Source organism: Zeugodacus cucurbitae, chromosome 4 (assembly GCF_028554725.1).
Source record: "Zeugodacus cucurbitae isolate PBARC_wt_2022May chromosome 4, idZeuCucr1.2, whole genome shotgun sequence".
NCBI lineage: Eukaryota > Metazoa > Arthropoda > Insecta > Diptera > Tephritidae > Zeugodacus > Zeugodacus cucurbitae.
Window position 1 is genome coordinate 71,532,952 of NC_071669.1, and position 19,585 is coordinate 71,552,536.

General features: G+C 39.3%; 5 protein-coding genes across 5 annotated transcripts in view; 3 read left to right on the forward strand and 2 right to left on the reverse strand.

Moving 5' to 3' along the window:
* The window catches only part of LOC105214912 (general transcriptional corepressor trfA), a 29,809-nt gene extending 11,123 nt beyond the window's left edge, over positions 1 to 18,686 (reverse strand). The window contains exon 1 of the mRNA XM_029041893.2: positions 18,391 to 18,686. The gene's annotated coding sequence lies outside the window, so the exon portion shown is untranslated. The remainder of the gene's footprint in view (positions 1 to 18,390) is intronic.
* On the forward strand, positions 5,779 to 11,160 carry LOC105212362 (tectonin beta-propeller repeat-containing protein). The gene is made up of 9 exons (XM_011184283.3): positions 5,779 to 6,049; positions 6,320 to 6,815; positions 6,875 to 7,039; positions 7,099 to 8,945; positions 9,008 to 9,154; positions 9,224 to 9,337; positions 9,403 to 10,370; positions 10,437 to 10,759; positions 10,819 to 11,160. The coding sequence occupies exons 2-9, from the start codon at positions 6,327 to 6,329 to the stop codon at positions 10,855 to 10,857; spliced, it is 4,092 nt and encodes a 1,363-aa protein (XP_011182585.2). The 5' UTR covers positions 5,779 to 6,049; positions 6,320 to 6,326; the 3' UTR covers positions 10,858 to 11,160.
* On the forward strand, positions 11,492 to 12,725 carry LOC105212370 (programmed cell death protein 5). Its single transcript, XM_011184295.3, has 3 exons — positions 11,492 to 11,692; positions 11,987 to 12,107; positions 12,166 to 12,725. The coding sequence occupies exons 1-3, from the start codon at positions 11,630 to 11,632 to the stop codon at positions 12,387 to 12,389; spliced, it is 408 nt and encodes a 135-aa protein (XP_011182597.1). The 5' UTR covers positions 11,492 to 11,629; the 3' UTR covers positions 12,390 to 12,725.
* On the reverse strand, positions 12,717 to 14,843 carry LOC105212376 (protein disulfide-isomerase TMX3). Its single transcript, XM_011184309.3, has 3 exons — positions 14,544 to 14,843; positions 13,607 to 14,487; positions 12,717 to 13,544 (listed from the first exon to the last, which is right to left on the reverse strand). Exons 1-3 carry the CDS (start codon positions 14,602 to 14,604, stop codon positions 13,158 to 13,160), a joined length of 1,329 nt encoding a protein of 442 aa, XP_011182611.2. The 5' UTR covers positions 14,605 to 14,843; the 3' UTR covers positions 12,717 to 13,157.
* LOC105212385 (U3 small nucleolar RNA-associated protein 4 homolog) lies at positions 15,108 to 17,716 on the forward strand. The gene is made up of 4 exons (XM_011184322.3): positions 15,108 to 15,353; positions 15,414 to 16,287; positions 16,349 to 17,407; positions 17,484 to 17,716. The coding sequence occupies exons 1-4, from the start codon at positions 15,229 to 15,231 to the stop codon at positions 17,601 to 17,603; spliced, it is 2,178 nt and encodes a 725-aa protein (XP_011182624.2). The 5' UTR covers positions 15,108 to 15,228; the 3' UTR covers positions 17,604 to 17,716.
* Positions 18,687 to 19,585: the final 899 nt, after the last annotated feature.

The following is a 19,585-nucleotide window of genomic DNA, read 5'->3' on the forward strand; positions in this document are numbered from 1 at the left end:
TGGAGAGCGACCTGGTTACACTTGGGATCTCCAACTGGCGCCGAACTGCGAAGGAGAGAGAGAGGTGGCGCACTATCGTCGATTCGGCTATAACCGGCTAAACGTTTGTAACGCCAATCACATACATATAAGACCTCTGCTACCATGTAGTCGCTAGCGCTCTGATATCCGAAGATTAGTATCACATTACCGAAATAAACTAAATTAGTGCAAGTTTTTGCTAATGGAACCGACAGTCAAGGTCATAAAGCTTCCCTCACAGTTCAAAAAAATTAAAAATATCCACCGAAGGAAGTTTGAATAGGCGCTCTTTGCTTGGTGCGTCAGTTGGCGAGGTCAGGCGCAAATCATTTATGAAAAATGGCAAACTCATTAAATACACAAAATTAATTCACTACCAGATTTTCGCAAATAGAAAGACTACAAAAGAGAAAGAGAGAGAGAGAGGTCAATTAATTGAAAAGCCTCAATGTCAATTCTATGTTTATACCCGCACACAAACAAATTGTGGGGAAAATTGGCACATTCAAGAAGTCACCTAAGCAAATGAGGCTCCCTTTGTTGCTTATCTATGTAAATTTCTGCCAGTCACAACGCACTGCTGCTGTACGGCCTCTTGTCACTGAGCCTCCCCGAGAATAATGTATGGCACTCGCCACGCCACGAAAGGGTCATAACTGAATTTTTTATAACTCCACCGTCGGGTACAATTTGCGAGTAACAGCAAAACGCCCACCAAGTGGTCGCCAACACATCGTTACATTCACGCCAATCACTCGCTTCAGCCCCGGCAATTTTTTCGGGGGCGGCCACACAAACACACACCTACCCACAACCGCTTCTAATGACCCGAAAAACAGCGGTGAAATAATAGCGGTGGCAGTCTCTCTTTCAGCGGCAAGTTGAATGGCCGTTTTCAAGGTGCAGCAACAACAACAGCAAGCGCAACAAAGTGTATAAAAATAAAACAGCAACAACAAAATTATTTATGAACATGTGCTCCGGTTTTGTGTGTGGCAATGACGTTGGCAATGGTAAATGCCCCTTAATAGTCCTCAGGATATACGAGTATGCATGTAGTGGGTCATTCAATGGGCAACAACAACAATAACTACTTACACTAACCATGCCACTTTAATTGCAGACAACAGTGGTATTTATGATATGAAACTTTGGTGCACGCTGAGAACAGCAATTGAGCAAAGCGGAAACTCACCTCTTGGCTTCAGCGATACACAAACACACACACACATAGTTTTGCTTTGCATACTGAATATGCATCTAATTGTTGTTGTGTGCGTATGCCGCTTAAATGTCCGGTGTCTATTTCTGTCACCTTTTGTGAAACGCGGCGATTTAATGGCCCCCACTGCCGCCTTTTAGCCAAAGCTTTTGTTGTTAACAGCTCACTTTTGCATTTTTTGTTGCGGAAACGGAGTTTTATTTAAGAACTGAGTGCTTTGATTGTACGTCATTTAGTTAGCAATAAACTTACAGGAAGGAAAAACAAAATAAAGAAGAACAAATTGTTTTGTTGCACATTTCAATTTGTAAGAAGAAAAGTTTCCTTCTTTTATTTAACCGCAAGCGTCATGCAGATAAAGGAAGGACACGCTGACAGAGTTTACTGATTTTAAGATCTTTGAGGTCCTAGGTTAAGGATTTACTAAGAAAATTCAATAATTATTCAACCCTGTCAATAGCTTAAGAAAAGAACTGATCAAGTGATCTTCGAAGAAGAACCATCCTGTAATATGCTAGAGCTGCCTTTGAATCTTCTGATACTTGTCATATATCGTTTGAGGACATCTACTGTGTGCGTTGAAGTCTTACAAGACGAAATAAAGGTTTAGGTTAGGTTATTCTGGTAGGCTAAAAAGCCACACATAGACCAGTTTTGGTCCTTTGCGATACCAGATGGAGCGCCGTCACTTAATAAGGAGTAATCATCCTTTAGGATGCCTGCGCTTGTTGCGAATTTCAAAGGGCTTTGTGGCTTCACCAACGAAATCTCTTCCAGATTAACGTAATGCTGAAGCCGTTGTCTTGATAATGCAGAACATTCACAGAAGAGGTGCTCCATTGTTTCTCTGGGGCCTTGCTCTTGACATTGCCTGTAGTCTTCGCGATCTATCAGCCCCATCTTGTAGGCGTGCGCCGCCACAAGACAGTGACCAGTGAGTATGCCAACCATATTCCTACATTTGCCTCTATCGAGCGCCAATAGAAATATCGTGTATTTCTTATCTACCGCCTTGCACATAACTTTTGCGGTTTTGCATCCCGGTATAATCTTCCAGCGCGCTTTGAACTTTTTTACCAAGCTTCTGTCTAGATCATCATATAGACAGTGTATGGGTTTATCTACGTTCATCATGTTTTCGGATGACAGTCTTACGCCTCGTTTGGCAATCTCGTCCACTATCTCGTTACTCTCTATGCCCTTGTGGCCTGACACCCAGTAGAATTGAAGTCGCCTATTTCTGGCGACATCATCCACTACTGTCCTACCACTCAAGACACTTTTGGCCGATATGCTGAAGGAGGATATTGCCTTGATTGTCGCCTGACTGTCTACGTATATGTTTACTTTAGAGTATCTTATTGGTGCGCTTAAGGATAGCTCAGCGGCTTTTCCAATTGTAAACACCTCCGCTTGAAATATACTGCAGACGAAATAAAGCTTAATCTTCCAATAGAACTGACTTCGGTTAGCTTTACACTTGCGAAATATAGATTGAGATAGTAAATACGACATATGAGGTGTGTTCAAAAAATAACGGGAATTTTAAAATTTTCAATTCTACACAAATCCAATTGCCATTTTTTATTTTTTAATATAATCGAATTTCATTGCTTGTTCGAGAATTCTTTGCAAAAAATTATACCTTAACGATGCCCCAGCATCCATACACGCCAGACATGACTCCGTATTACTTTTTTCTATTTCCAAAATAAAACAGAATCTTAAAGCACCGTCGTTTTACAAGCATACGAGAGATCGCCGAAGTCGAAGCCGAAATCGAATTTGAGAAGTGTTTCGAGGATTGGAAGACCAGCGCTTCTTAATGCATAATATCGAATGTGGACTATTTTACAACATTAAGGGGGTATTCTGATATAGACGCATGAATTGTAGGTATTTTTTAAAATTAAAAACATTTTTACTATCCATTTTTATTATATTTTTTTAGTGACATTTTAATAATATAAAAAAAATGCAAAAGAAAAAAAAAACAAAATTCGTCGAGATACGGGCCGGTGGAGTGGGGACTTCAAAAAACACGATGCGTCCTGGTTGACGTGATTTCATCCCTTGTAGAGATCTAAAACACAAAAAACAAGAAGATTCTTCATTTGTAAGGATGTCGTTATCGGGTTGACCATTTTCGAAAAAAAATAACAAAATGGCGTCGACTTGAAAAAACCCGATTTTTTCGACCTTTTTGAATTTTTTAAAAATACTTCAAAGCAAAATTTGTGGGAATCCAAGGCAGACTTTATAGCTTTAGATATCATGCCAACCACGTCAAAAAATGTAGTTTCGAGAAAAACGCGTTTAAAGTTTAGGAGACCGCTCGGGCGGCTCGGACGCCACGTCACAAAATCGTCTGTATCTCCGAAAATAAGTCGAATTTTGAAAAATCCTTCCAAGGTCATATTTTTGAAAGTCTAAACTTTCAAAATATGCGAAAAAAATCAAAATCCTAGACCAGAGTAGCCCCTTAATGTAGACAAATGAAAAAATAGTATTAAAAAGAACGAAAATTACCGTTATTTTTTGAACACACCTCGTTTGTACATATGGCATATTCATTATATTGTACACTTAAATTCACCATATTTCTATTTAAGACAGCAGCACAAAGGTGCATAAAATTTAAGTGCATTCGACAAAGGATCTTAAAATAGCCAACAACCGTTGATGACTTATGTTACGGCAGTTTCACTTGTTTCAACCAAACAACAACAACCAACTAAGCTGTAATGACCGACCATGAAGGTCAGTAGGGGAACATGAAAAGCCGAGAAACATTTGAAACCGTTGTAAATGCTTGATGCCAACAACGGTACATACATACAACGGTTCATATGTGACAGCTAATAGTTCAGTCCTTTAAATAGCGTTTTGAGTGTGAAATTTCTACTTAAAATTTGCTGATGGTGGGGCGATATACACGTACATATGTATGTCTTTTTTTGTGACACGCAGCAACAAAGTGCTGGGAAGCAATCAACACGCACTGGCGCGTGGGATGAGTGTGAGTGCATGGATTTTCCGAACAACAGTTGACTGAGGAAAAACGATTGTTGCGTTGGCTTTGCCTAAGAAAGAAAGTAAATAAGCTTTTTATTTTAAGTGTTTCGATGTTTTTGCTGGAGTTAAACTTTTTTCCTGCTTCGTGAGTTTTGAGATTGTCCACACATCATTCATTTCACACTTAAAGTAATATTTCTTGACTGACATGTGTTGTGGGCTAAGGTCAGCATAGTCGGAATTTTACAGTGTTTCATGAAATTAGCCGTGGATTTAGAGGTTGGAAAAAATTTTAACGGGGCTAATATCGGTGAGCAAAATTTTTGCGGTAAAAATATATAAGTAAATTGTTATAATTATCGAGAGTGAGTTTGAAAGAACAATAAAGGAGGTTCAGAAGGAAGAAAATAAGCCGCTTAGATTGCTATGCGACGGCCATTCAATCGAAAACTAGAGGACCTTTGCCACAGATACGAAAACTGTACCAGAGACAGGTCACGTGGTGTAGAATTTATTTAATTTGTGATTGGATCACATTATGATCTGCTTAATTGAGAGATTTTTGAAGTTTACTGAATAAGCGTTAAATCCGATTCTAGAGTACATGAAGGCCATGCCAAATATCTTTGAGTCAGTCTCTAAATATCACATACTAAATTCTCAGCGACTTGGTAAAGTGTATACTCCCCCTTACCCTAATGCTTATAACCTCGATCAACTCAAGCCTAATACAATGCCTTACTACCAATACAAAAAATCCATTCAAGCCATCTGGTCTAGTAGCTATACTTTCATTAGCTTATTATATTTACACTCATCCTCCTCGAGACCATTTGTTGCATACCAAATATTTATTGATTGATTTTTATGACACAAATCGGCATTTTATTTATTTGTGCCGAAGGATATTGAACCCAATTTTGACAATATAATTATAACTACGCCCCCTTAAATAAATCGATTACGGAAATTAAATAATCGTGTGTTTGAGGAGCGTTGACCTCAGCCATATTGAAAGTAAATATATACGTAATCTAGATTCAATAAATAGAACAGTACAAATACGTGTTTGAATAGTTAATATGTATGCCATTTCAGCATTAGTGTTCTTCTGATTTGGCCGATATAAAGAATACCAAAACTCTATGCATTTATAAACCAAACATTTAACCTAACATAACGACTCAATTCTAAACCCCACATTAACAGCAAGCAGCGTTATCCACAACATATATCTGAAGAGTTTTCTTAATGAAGCATTGCCACCGGCAATTTTCCTCTTCAAAAACTATATAGAAAATCAATGGTATCACTAGAAAGCACTACCAGAGATTTCCGTTAAAGTTTCTATGAGTTTCTTAAAACTAATCGAAACTATTGTGTAATCGATAACACGCGCCATTATTCTTCATTACAAATTTACCTTCACTAATCCTCAAATGCAACACTGTCAATTGCAGGTGTTTATTCCTTTTCTCAGCATTCGTAAATTGTAAACAACAGCCATATCAGCTGTCCGAATGCGAAATAAGCACAAAGGAGTTGATAACTATTGCAAATTTTCGGACGCAGAAGGAGGAGTCAGTGAATCACTTGATGGTGGTCACAAATTAAAAGGATTTCAAGCTTTCAAGAATTCTAATAATTTATTAAGTGAAAAACCTTTAAAAATACTGCAGAAAAAATGAAAGAATAGACGAAAAGTGAAAATAAAAAATTAAATGCTTACGTTTTTTCGAAGTTGCTTGCGATAAGAATATATTTTTAGATAAACAATAAATTTAAAAGAAGGTAAGGAGAAAAAGCGTTTTGTTTTGCTATTGACGCTCGTTTGATTCAAATAATTAGTTTTCCTGGGCAAAATTTTGGTGATTATAAAAGTCGCGATGTCTATAACAACGTTGCATCGATTTTGTACCAAACCGAGGACACGCGTTGCGCATACTTTTCGTTAAATAATCGCTTTGTTTAAATATTTACATAAAGTTATAAACATTTCTCAATTGAAACCTGAGCTGTTGAAGTATATGCAAACATTTATTAATAACAGTTAATTTTTAGCGACAACATGCCCAGCTCCTTACTATTCGCCACCAATAGCGAAGGTCGCGTCTACACACTTTCTACAAATTCGGCCGCGTGGCGTGAATTTCCCTATTTGGGTTTGGAGTTCAAGAAAATCGCTGCAGTGCCACACTTTGTTTGGGCCATAGGAGGTGATCGGCAGGTGTATGTTTATGTGTACGGTTTGGATGTGCCCATACGCGTCAAAGAGGAGTCCTATGAAAACGAACGCTGGCTGCCTATCGAAGGCTTTTCGAAAAAGTTATTGCCTACCGATCGCTATAAGTTCTCTTCAGTTGATGGCAGTGTAGAACGTAATATTGACAAGATCAGATTGCCATCAATGGCCTGGCAATGGGATGGAGATTGGCATTTGGACCTGGACATGGATGGTCAACAGTTGAATGAAGAAGGTTGGATGTATGCCCTTGATTTTCCTGCTACATACTCGGCAAAGAATTCGTGGAACTCATATGTGCGTCGGAGGAAATGGGTGAGTTATTACATATAATGCTTAAGAATTCTGTAACTGAAAATATTTACGTATTTTAGGTACGTTTCCGCCGTTATAGTGCACTGAATAGCTGGTGTGCGGTAGCCCCATTGCATAAAGACCCCACCCAAGAACCTTTCATCGATGTTTCTGTCGGCGGAACAAACGTGCCAAACGCCGCTTCGGGCACAATGATCGTATGGGCGATTACTGCACATGGACGGGTGTGTTTAATTTGACTATTGTGATTTTACATACTTCTATATATATTTTTTTCACTTAGGCAATGTTTCGTACGGGTGTGAACACTTCTGCGCCGGAGGGTCTCCGTTGGAATGCTATAAACACACCACCGGGTTGTGAACTGGCGCAAATAAGTGTCGGTCCGACAGGTCTCGTGTGGGCTGTGCTCTATAACGGACGTGCGATTGTGCGTACCGGAGTCACGCGTGAGAATCTTTCGGGCGAAGCTTGGTTGGACGTGAAACCTCCAGTCAGCAGCAACGAAGCTGGAGGCAATCTAAAAATCACACAGGTGTCCGTGGGCACTGACTCTGTGTGGTGTGTAACCAACGACAGCCATGTTTGGTTTCGACGGGGCGTCAAAGGCGAGGCAGCTGGCATAAGCGAAGACGCCGCTATCGGCAGTGGTTGGGTGGAGTTGGTTGTCAATATATCGTCGATTTCGGTGGCGCCTAATGATCAAGTATTCGCAGTGGGCTCAGCGGATCGCGCGCTTTACTTTCGCTCAGGCGTATCTGCTTCCGATCCGACCGGCAAGCAATGGCGTCAAATACAGTGTTCCATGCAGATAAGTCGCACATCCAGTTCAATGTCGATAGTGTCGCGTCGTAGTGGCAGCGGTTCTACGCCTGGTTCCAAGCATCAGAGTTTCTCAAATCTTTACAACAAGGACAAGGAGAAGGGTGTGGTGGAGACGTGTGCGCCAATTGAAAATATGCCGGCCAGTCCGGCATCCACGAATAGCAGCACAGCGGGTGCGGCAGCTGCGCAGGCGCGACTCAAAGGTGACATATGGAAATACACAACCGATTCACCACCCAATATCGGCAGTTTGAATTTGAATGAACGTCACAAAAAACGAAGCTCAGCGATGCGTGAGCATGCCACTCACGCGTGCAGCGCACCCGCTACAGAGGTGGTCACCGAAATCTCAGGCAAACACTTTGAAACGCAACTCAAGAATCCACGCGCCTGGTCGCCAGTGCGTAGCGTTGGCTCCATTGTCGGCACTGAGGCGCACCCCGAGAGTGATTCGGCAGTATTCGAGTCAGATTCAACACATCATGGCTCAGATGCATTCCTGGGCGAAGATGAGGATCATGCAGGTTCACAATTTTGGACCGAATGCGAGGTGATGTGGAGTTGTGTGGCGGCAGGCGCTGTATGTGTGGATCCAACAAATGCGCCAAACTGGTTCAATGAACAGGCGTCTGCCAATGGCAAAGTGGACGTGGATGCCACATGGCGTAAGGATATTATTGAGAAACTGCAAAAACAAAAGGAGTTGCTAACAAAATTGAAAAATCCAGAAAAATACGAGAAAGCCGTAGAATTAACTTCATGGATTAAATCGGCTGAAGCGCGTTATCAACGTCCCGGTGGTGAATTCGAAGACTGTTTAATCGAATTGGAATGGGTGAGTGGTGCCACCGGCGCAGGTGCTAGTGCTGATGCAGGCAATACCAGCACAGATTCAGATTCCGGCACCTTTACCGTGCTGAATCCAGACGGTGTTACTACAAAAATACAATTTTCGCTCTCCAACATCACTTGCGTGCAGTGTTGCAGCGAGCCGAGTGCGCCACGTATTGCCTTGCACGCACCACGTCTGCCAGCCAACTGCTCACCGATCAAATTACAATTCTCCAGCGACGCCGAAATGGAAGATTGGCTGTCTCATCTCAGTTCAGTTTGCTGCCAGATCAATGAGGTGCTGGGCAAACCTGCGAACAATTCCATTTGGGTCACCACTGAACTTGGCGAAGTTTTTGTTTTCGATCCACTCAATATGAAAGCGAATCAACTGGACAAAGAGCGCAATTGTTATGTGCAGAAATTCGATGTGAACACAATGGAAACGCCTTACTACAACACTCTCTCCAATGGGTCGGTGAACTTTCATTTTTTATTGCAAATAACGGTTTCATTATGTAATTTGTGTATTCCAGCATGCCTTTGGGCACCGAGTTGGAGATATCTGGTTGTGTCTACGATGACGCCGATCAAATACGTTTCGATTTGCAGTGTCATCCCAACATAAAAACGCGTCCCAAAGTGGAAAAATTCCGTGTGATCGCTATGCACATAAACCCAAGGTAGGGCACAATCATCTTTCCGGATAAAATATATATATTTAGTTTTTTTATTATTCCAACTGTTTTCAGATTCAATGAGCGCACCATAGTGCTCAACAGTATGAATGACTCCGAATGGCTGGACGAAATACGCAATGATAATATGGTTTTCGCGCCGGGCGCCACTTTCACGCTACGCATCAAGTAAGCTGATACCGTTATACGATTTTCTTATTAGCCTCTCTCTAAATATTCCTTTTTGTGTGCAGAGTTTTGGCGAAGCATTACCAGTTGTTTGTGAACAACACACACTTCGCTGACTACAAGTACCGCACAGATCCGGCCGCCGTCACCTGCCTGTACGTTAGTGGGCGTGTCAAACTCTTTAACATCGTCTATCATTGTCCCACGTTGATCATATCTATGCAGGAGATGTATTGGCGGCAAATAGGCGGCCACATAAAGCGTGTCTTTACCTGTTCTGCCGGCGTTGTGTGGGGCATTTCGTGCGACAACACTGCCTGGGTGTATAACGGTGGTTGGGGCGGTCAGTTTCTGAAAGGGCTTGAGGGCGGCACTGGCAAAATTAACACGATGGTCGATACGCACACCTACTATGTGTACGAGAATCAACGCTGGAACCCCATTAGCGGCTTCACTACGAAGAGTCTGCCCACCGATAGGCACTTGTGGAGTGACGCCAGCGGTCGTCAAAGGCGTAGCAAGGAACACACTAAACTCTTATCCACACACTGTGAATGGATTACGGATTGGATGGTGGATTTCAATATACCCGGCGGTGCTGATAAAGAAGGCTGGCAATATGCTATTGACTTTCCAGCTACATACCATGCGCAGAAGAAAATCACTGATTGCGTACGCCGACGTCGTTGGTTGAAGAAGTGTCGTTTAACCAGTAGCGGCCCGTGGCAGGAGTTGAGTCACTCGAAGATTTTAGACGCCGCCTTGCAAGTGTTCGATAACGATGTGGACAGTGCCAATAGTTTAGGCGATTGGGAAGATGTGCCAGTTTGCGCTTGGGCCGTAGCGTCCAATGGTGATGTCCTCATACGGCATGGTGTAACACAGCTAAATCCACGTGGTGAGAGTTGGGAGCACATACCGAGCGAGCAGCCTTTGATTGGAATTACTGTAGGACCGGCTGGGCAAGTGTGGACTGTCGGACGGAACGGCATGATCTACTTCCGTTACGGCATTACCAGGCACAATCCAATGGGTATGTTAGCAAGTCGTTTTTACTTATCATAAACAATATATGTTAAATTTGGAATATCCAACGCAGGAGACGCTTGGCAAATGGTGGAAGCGCCCTCGGGTGTAACATTTCGCACGGTGGCTGTGGGTCATGCGGGTATTTGGGCTCTTGATAACCATAACCGCTTGGCGGTGCGCAAAGAGATTACTAAGACGTTTCCAGAGGGTTCACATTGGCAGTTCTTGCCGAATATGCCGAATATTCCGCCGCACACAGAAACACACATCGGCTTCAAATCGGTTTCAGTGGGCGCTGAGGTTTGGGCGATCGCATTGAATGGCGTTGTTTGCAAGCGTTGTGGCATCACAAAGGAGAATCCCGCTGGAGCAGGCTGGAATCTTGGCATACCGGTTTGTGTTACCGTCCATTAAATATATGACTAAAATAATATGTACGTTGCTATTTTCAGGGACAATGGCAGCAAATATCCGCAGAGAGCTTTTCATAATAATTTTGAAGATATGACTTTAATGTGTACCTATTTCCAAAGACTAGGTGTTCCAGTTTTTTGTTTACTTTTTCCATTACATTTGAAATATTTCAATTACGTCCTTGACAATTAGAGGAATGTTCGCGTGAAGTTCATTACAAAATGTTATATTGCCTATAAGTCATTAATCATAAGAGTGCATTTTTTCCAAGCTTATATGTATCTTAATCATTCCATTGCAGCTACATTCTAATTTAAGCTATATTAAAGTATTGTTTTTTATTTGTAATTTTATGTATTCCCTTACATATAAAGAATATGCTAATTATATAAACTAAAAATTTGATTTTTCTTGCTTTTAGAGGAAAGTTCTGTTGGAAAGCTCAGACTTTTCCCAAATGCTGGTAGCAGTAAATAATTTAAAGGTTATAAAAATTCTAAAATTAAATTTTAACTATATACTAGTTTGAAATTAACAGAATAAAAAAGAGTTTTGGCATATTGACAGAGGTATTATATAAAATATATATGCAACTTGAATATTATTTGGAGTTAAACAGTTTCTATATTTCAAATAAAATAAATAAGTAAAAGGAAAAGTTAAAAGACAGAATATTTCATTTCCAAATCGTTTCCACCCTTACAACAAAACCTTCATTTAAAGGAGAGTTGGCAACTCTTACAAATGTCAAAAGTGACTAATCTGAAGAATTATTACAATTTTGCTCGTGTGGTTTTTTGCTCTAATATTTTCCTTTTAGAAAATAAACAATATTTGAAATAAAAAATAATGGCAGACAATGAATTAGACGCCTTGCGTGCCGAGCGTATGGCTCAGTTACAGCAACAATATGTGAGTAATTATTTGTTCTAAATGCTTAGGGTCATTGAAACAGGTGCCGGCTATGGACGCAGGGCTAGCGGGGAGCAACAAGATAAAGACCAAAAATAGATTCTGAAAATAAACGAAGATCATTATCCTTTGACTTCAGTCTATGTAACTGGAATGCAACCGGATTTATAAAAAAACTTGACTCTTAAGCGTTTTCAAAGCGATCTGTGAAGAGTTTTATAACGCAACAACAATATCATTTGTATTATTAACATTTACATCAATATTTAATGATTTTTATTTGTCTTGTTCTAGGGTGGCAGTGGCGGCAACAATGCTGAAAAACAACAGGCTCAGCAGGAACAGATGCGCCAGCAGGAGGAAATGAAACACTCCATACTTTCACAAGTGCTAGACCAACAAGCACGCGCCCGACGTATGTGTATTATGTTCATCGCTATATACTCAAATTTTACATTAATTTTCATTTACAGTGAACACTTTGAAAATCAGCAAACCTGAAAAGGCACAAATGTTTGAGAATATGGTGATACGCATGGCCCAAATGGGACAAGTGCGCGGCAAACTAGACGATGCACAGTTTGTCAGCATACTCGAGAGCGTAAACGCACAAATGCCTCAAAGTAAATCAACAGTTAAATATGACCGAAGACGTGCTGCCATCGATTCAGATGATGATGATGACTACGGCTGCTGATTGTACGCAATCGTCAAAAGCCGATATGAAGGAACCTATAGGATGCAAGTTTGTTGGAGATACTTATTTTGTAAATCGCAGATCTTTCATATAGGAGTTGCTCTTGTGCGACTATATGCCGTTTGCAAAATTCTTTTAAGCTAATTAATGTCAAATTTGGGCCTCTTTTAAGTGTGCTTTGCTTTGAAAGGTGCCGAAAAGTGTCTACTTTAATGCTTTTTTCATTAACATTTAAAAATTGCTGAGAAAGTTACTCGTCCTAATGCTAACCTCTACGTATAATGCTAGAAATATAGAAATAATAAAAATAAATAAAACTTTAGATAATTCTTTTAATTCACGAAATCTTTGTATTTTATCGAAACGTCAGTACATATCTACGAAAGTTATTCGATCATACAAAATATATAAGTACATATTGGATTATTATCACTATGATGAACACGTAATAATTTTTTTTGAATTAGCTCCAATGGCGTTATTTCCGTAGTTTTATACTAAAATTTCATTTTATTCCGTCACTTAACGTTGGAATGTAGCCGATTATTTCATATATACTCGTCCATACACACTACTAAATATCAACATATTTATTATGTATGACGTTGTTTGGGCCTTCAACTTAATGTCCAAAAATTAAAATAAGACAGCCACAAATTATACTAAAAACTATAAACCGATACAATTAGACTAGAAAGTTATAAATAAAGCCAATAAATATTGTTTGCGAACACTGTAATGCATATGAAAAAGCATTCTGCGCAGAGTTTACTCTGTTTTCTCGTGATCATCCCCTTCATCTGATGCCACAAAGCAATCACCACAGAAGATGGAATATAGAATAAGGGATAAAAATCCGCATGGTAAGCCCAAAACGACAGTTGTAAGTACGGGATTGCCCTTCCACATATCGCTTAACCCCTTCCTGAGCTCGAAGAATGCACGCCTGAGACGCACAAAATAGGTGTCACCACCAAGTGGAGTAGCACTCTCATTATGAATAGATTCGAGGAAGACATGAAGAGCTTGTGGTGTCATCTTAAGTGGTTCATCGTCAGGTATGTAATGCTGTTGAGTGGTGGAATTAATCACAATCAAATGAGGTGTGGCCAACAAATCTAGTACGATGGAATGCGCTATGCTCGGATCACCAATCTAAAATAAATGAATGTGTGTTTACAACACATTGCATGAATATAAAACTGATATAGACTCACCCAAGCGAATTGAAATTTATCATGATATCTATCACGGTGCTTGCGTATAACACCTTCTACCATATCACGGAATTCTAACTCATGAGTTGCCACTTGATTCAGTTTGTCTTCTTCTACAACGGCAATAACTAAATATTTTTTCGTTTGCATTAGTTGATTCATATTGAATCGCGTTATTTTCGGGAATGTTACAAATCTTTCGACATTCACCCAATGGTGTATAGTGTCGTTAATTTCGTTTACATCCATTTCGTGTGCTACATGTGCAAATGGATATAAATGGTGTTGCTCTTCTTTATAAACCACTACAGCCGGCAAGTGTTCAAAATCGAAATGCTGTGTTGCAATATCCGGTGTGGTTGCATAGAAAAATCCGTGCTCTTGATAGTTTTCTGCCGCCACATAAAATGACTCCCACATGACACCTTCCTGCTGACCAATGTAAATGAAGAAGATTGTATGTGAACCCTTAAGCATATCGATACTTTCGGGACGAGTCACCAACTGCACCGGTGGACCGCTCATACGCAGCGCATAGTCAACCAACTCCTCTTTGGTACGATCACCATTATACACATACTTTGCACTACCTTTTATGAACATTATTGTTGGATAAGCACGAATCTGCATTTCACGTGCAACATTCGGGAAGCGTGTGCAATCCAGCTTTCCAACACGTATACTCAGTCCATGTAGTTCTTGTGCAACCTGTCCGAAAATGGGTTCAGTACGTTTACAATAACCACACCAGGGTGCATAGAACATGACCAGCCATTGTCCTTGATTGTATACTTCCAAAAAACGATCGCTCAATTCAAGCACACGCGCAGCTTCAGCATTAGCCGCATAGGTAAGCGGTGTTGCGAAGATGGCAAGCAGCACTTCAAAATTGGCAAAAATTAGTTATTATTGCTAAAAAAGATGGAGCAAAACTTACTAAATAGCGCCTTCCATAGCGAAGTACTCCGGTCGTTATGGCTTGCGTAAAACCAAAGCATTGTCGCGTGTTATTTGCGGATTTTTTTATATTATAGGGACACCAAATATTAGGAACCAATTTGAATCGAGTTTAGAAACACACTTATTGCTTCATGTCGAAAACTTTACATCAAATAGTTTAGAAAAAGCTAAGCTGATTAATTCCTAATTTAATTAGTATTATCCATTAATCTAAATGCTATGGGTGAAAATTTGCTGAAGTATTATGGGATATACAAAATGAAAATTTTTGCAAATGTCAAATCAAATTTGACACATACGTAGTGCAGTAATATTTTTACAGTAATTCGGTTTTCTAATGAGAACTCGAAAAACAACTAAAAAGTTTATGGAAACATAATTTCAGCCCCGCCCGTTTTCTTAAATTTTGTTTTATTAATTTGTTGTTAAAAATGAGCGCTATTTGCCGAATATATGTTGAAAGTTTTCAACGATTAATAATTAATAGATTTCAAATACAATTTTCTGTTAATACACCCCTGGGTGGATGGCATATGTCATATTGTTTCGTTCCGGTCGTTTCAAATGTAAATGCACGTGTGACATTTTGTTTATTATCATTTCGACCGCATTTTTACTTTAGGTGTAATATTTAAACCGAAAAAGAGTCAATAACAATAAAAATGAATGGAGGAAATGCTCAAGCCGGGCGCACAAAAACTCATAATGTGCGTTTTTATAATCTCACACCGCGCTCTATTCAAAGCATGGCTCACAACAAGTTGTGGCACAAGTTGGCGATTTCAAGGTGAGTATAACCACATTTTGAAAAGGGCAATTCGTTCAATATTATTTGTATTTTGTCTAGAAATGATGGGACCATTGAAATTTGGGATACGCAACATGCTTCCTATTTAGAAAAAGTTATACCGAAATCGCCTGGAAACTCCGTGGAAGGTATGATATGGGCTGGCGAGCGCCTATTCTCAGTTGGTCTTACTGGTGAATTAGTTGAATGGGATTTACTATTACTAAAGCCACGACGCAAGCAGTTTGTTACTGGAAATGCTATATGGTGTGTTGATATAAACTCTACCGGAACGGAGTTGGCTGTGGGAACCGAAGAGGGTTACATCAATATATTTGACATAGATAACGACCAAATGCAATACAAGCAACTATTTGATAAACAAGAAGGTCGTGTGTTGTGTTGTAAATTCGATCGTACTGGTGAATTCCTGGTAACTGGTTCATTGGGTGCAATACGAATTTGGGATGTGAAGAGCGGACATGCGTTGCATAAAATGACAGTTTCGCGGGCGGAAAAGAAGAAAGAGGTGATTGTGTGGTCCTTACAAGTGCTAAGCGATTTCACAATTATTTCGGGTGATTCACGTGGTCAAGTCTCGGTGTGGGATGGAAAATTAGCGACACACTTGGAATCACATCAGGTGCTAAAGGCTGATGTACTCGCTGTGGCTGTAAATGAAGAGGAAAACTTGCTAATGTGTTCAGGAATTGAGCCAATAATCAGAATCTATGCCAAAACGAAAATCAAGCGAGAAGATATGGAATATTATTGCTGGGTCAAATATCTGCAGAGAAGTGTGCACGACAATGATGTGAAGGCGCTCGTCTGTGCTGGTGATCGCATATTTTCCGGTGGCATGGACGGCTACTTAGGAATATCATCGGCTTCAAAACGTAGTTCTACAATATCGAAATATGGGCCTTTCCTCAAGGTGAGCATGATAATTACAATAATTTAATAAATGTGACAATTAAAAACATATATTTCCTTAGAACCCATGCGTTGCTGTATCGACCAAAAATCGCCTGTTACTACTTCGATATACAAATTATTTTGAAGTCTGGAAGCTGGGCTCTACCGACGGTAGACCACAGCTAGTAGCACCAACGGAAGATGAAAACGAAAACGAAAACGAAAACGAAAACGAGGAGTCAAAGCATGAAAGTAAAGAGCCTGAGCGTCGAATGCTTGCTTTGGATAGTGCACCTGAAAAGCTATTAGAATTCAAAAGCAAAAACGACGAACCCATTATTTGTGCCACAATATCGCCGGACAGTCAGTGGTTGTGTTACTCGACCCAAAAGAGTATCCGACTCTTCCGGTTTCTCCCCGCAGTTTCTGGTGAACATGCGACACAACTTGCACGTGTCAAAGGACTGCCAGAGCAATTCGTTACTGCCTCCCACATAATATTCAGTAGCGATTCCAAACGTCTTTTCCTCGTACATCCTACTACACTACAAATACACATATTTTCAATAGTTAATAATGGCAGCACCGAATTAGATTTCGTCGAAAGCATTGAAACCAGTAAACAGATAAAAGACGTCATAAACCTATTCGCCGTATCGGAGTGTGGTACATATATTGTAGTGGCAGGTGCCGATCGCACAATTGCGGTGTGGAGTTTATTCCAGGGCAAACATTTCAAACACCACCTCAACATGCCACGTTACTCAGCTATCACAACGGCCTTAGCTATACATGCGAACGCGCCAAGACTGGTGGCGGCCTTCTCAGATGGCAAAATAATTGAATACGATCTGGAAGAGATGTGCTTTACATGTTCGGAACGAGAATATTTTGTGGAAAATGCAGCAACGCATTGTGTATCAAATGTATTGCTGGATAGTCGGAATTCCAAGAATATTGTTCTACATAACGATGCGTATTTATATGTGCTGGAGAAAGTGGCGAATACCAATGGAGAAACAGAGCACGACAATGAGGACGCAGAAGCCACAGGCAAGCAGGTCGGAAAGAAATTGAAACGTGTTGTAAGTGACAACAAAGTTAGTGGGCTGCGCTTGAAATTTAAGAAATCCTACGAGGTAAATATACTTGACTAGTACTAAGCGTAATTTAATTTATATAAAATTTATTTTATTAATCAATTTACTTTTAAAGCATTTAATATCACTTTGTTGGCTCAGTACGGATGAATTAGTCGCAGTCGGTGTCAATCCTGTCACTTTAATTGAACAATTACCGGACGCGTTTAAACAGAAGAAGTTCGGCGCCGCTTAGTGTAAAATGTACATAAAAGTAAAATGTTTGATTTCTTAATGTAAGAAATTGATATTGTTTTAATAATAGTGTATTGTTAAGGCTAAAAACTAAATTTAATAAAAATATATGCTTGTATATATTTAAAAATATCATTTTAGTTGTGTAGATCAGTAATATTGCAACACAATAATATTTGCTGTGTAGCTTCTCATGACGAAATATTTTCTCTACAATTTGTATGTTATTTATTTTGGTTATTTTCACTCCACATATTTCGACTATGTTCACTTCAAATCATCAGCTAATGCTTTGTTGAAGTACTTCCAACTCTTCAAGCCACTGCCAACTAGTTCTTGTTGTTATTATAGTTATTGTAATGTTGCTTTTTTTGGTTAAACACGTCTAGCCGTAGTCTAGACCGTCGCGCGCATACCACACGGAAATGTGACAACAACAATAACCACCCGCAAAATTACAACAGCAGCAACAGACAAAAGAAAATAATGATGGAAGAGCAGAGGATTGTCATCACGGGTGCGAAATGCATGAATGCACGTTTGAAAATATGCCCGGCGGCGTTACTATGACGGCGTGCTTTCCATACACCAGTTGGCACATACGAATATATGTCTGAATAGAAATACATTTATTGGAATGTTGAAATATGCAGATTTCTTTCTAAAGTCTATTAGATATATATGTATATGTACATAAATGCATGTTAATAAATGTTTTTCATATAGGTGGATAGCATTTGGCGATTTCTTATAAAATATAAACTAGTTATAGTACCTATATCACTCACCCGATTTATATTGTACATAGAATTCCTTGTTGCGCCTACAAATTTGCCTTCGATCACTGGTTACAATTTATATTTAATTCCGCCGGAGCAGAACGCTTGCTCAATTGAACTTTTTGCTTGTTTATGAAGACTAAAGTAACTAACACTGTATGGGTCAACTTCACTTATGTAACATATGATAACACAGAACAGAACAAATAATAGACACAATAATGAATCTAACCCGTTAACTTATGAAGAATTCAAATATATTTTTATTCAATACGATGAAATTTAGAATTTTGCGAGAACGGAAACTGACAACTAAAGTTAGGCGGGAGAAATGCGGCAAATCACAGGGTTGCATTGGGTTTGACACATTTTATTTTCGCCGTGGGTTTTAAAAAGAATTATTTGTTTTATATAAAATAAATGTTTAAAGTGTTATGAATATTGATGTTGTTATATCAATTATCTTAGAATTATGTGATTTATTGCATTTTGTATTAAAGCTTTCAATATTATTACATATATTTAAATTTAATATTTTGTAAAATAATTCAAAATATCAAAGTTTTTGTTTGAATTATATTCTATGATAATCACTACTTATTTTAAATAAAAGCTGATTTTGTCTAATAATAACATACATAGTTTCAATTCGCAAAAAATAAATAAATTTACAATTTATATTTTAAAATATCAAGCACAACATATAAGTTGCTCCGATGTTGGAATCTGTGCAATTGCATTTTTCACGATCGGAAGTATCGCTCTTTTATCCTTGAAAGCTATTCACAACAGTTCAAATTCGTCAAGGCGAATTTGCAATGAATTCGCTTTGCATGAAGTTGACTCATGCAACTCTGTTTGTGATTTGGCCTTTGCCGCCACAATGATCGTTTTCTGTCAATTTCCGTTTTCGTTTGTGATAAAAGTTTCTAAAAATTTAAATGCTATATTTTCAAATAAATATTAGATCTAACAACGTATATTGAACATCATAAGACGGTGAGACTTAGTTATTTAGCAAAGGCAATGGAATAAATCCCCCGGCAGTGTGAAATGTGAAAATATCTTTGCGACTGCAAGCGCTGCAAAAACTGCTAGACTAGTAGCACATAATTGTTTTTTTACTGAGTCATAAGCACCACCGGGAAATTTGTACCTCTAAAAGGGGTAAGCAGCAGCCAGTTAAGCCGAAAAGTAAGTGCGA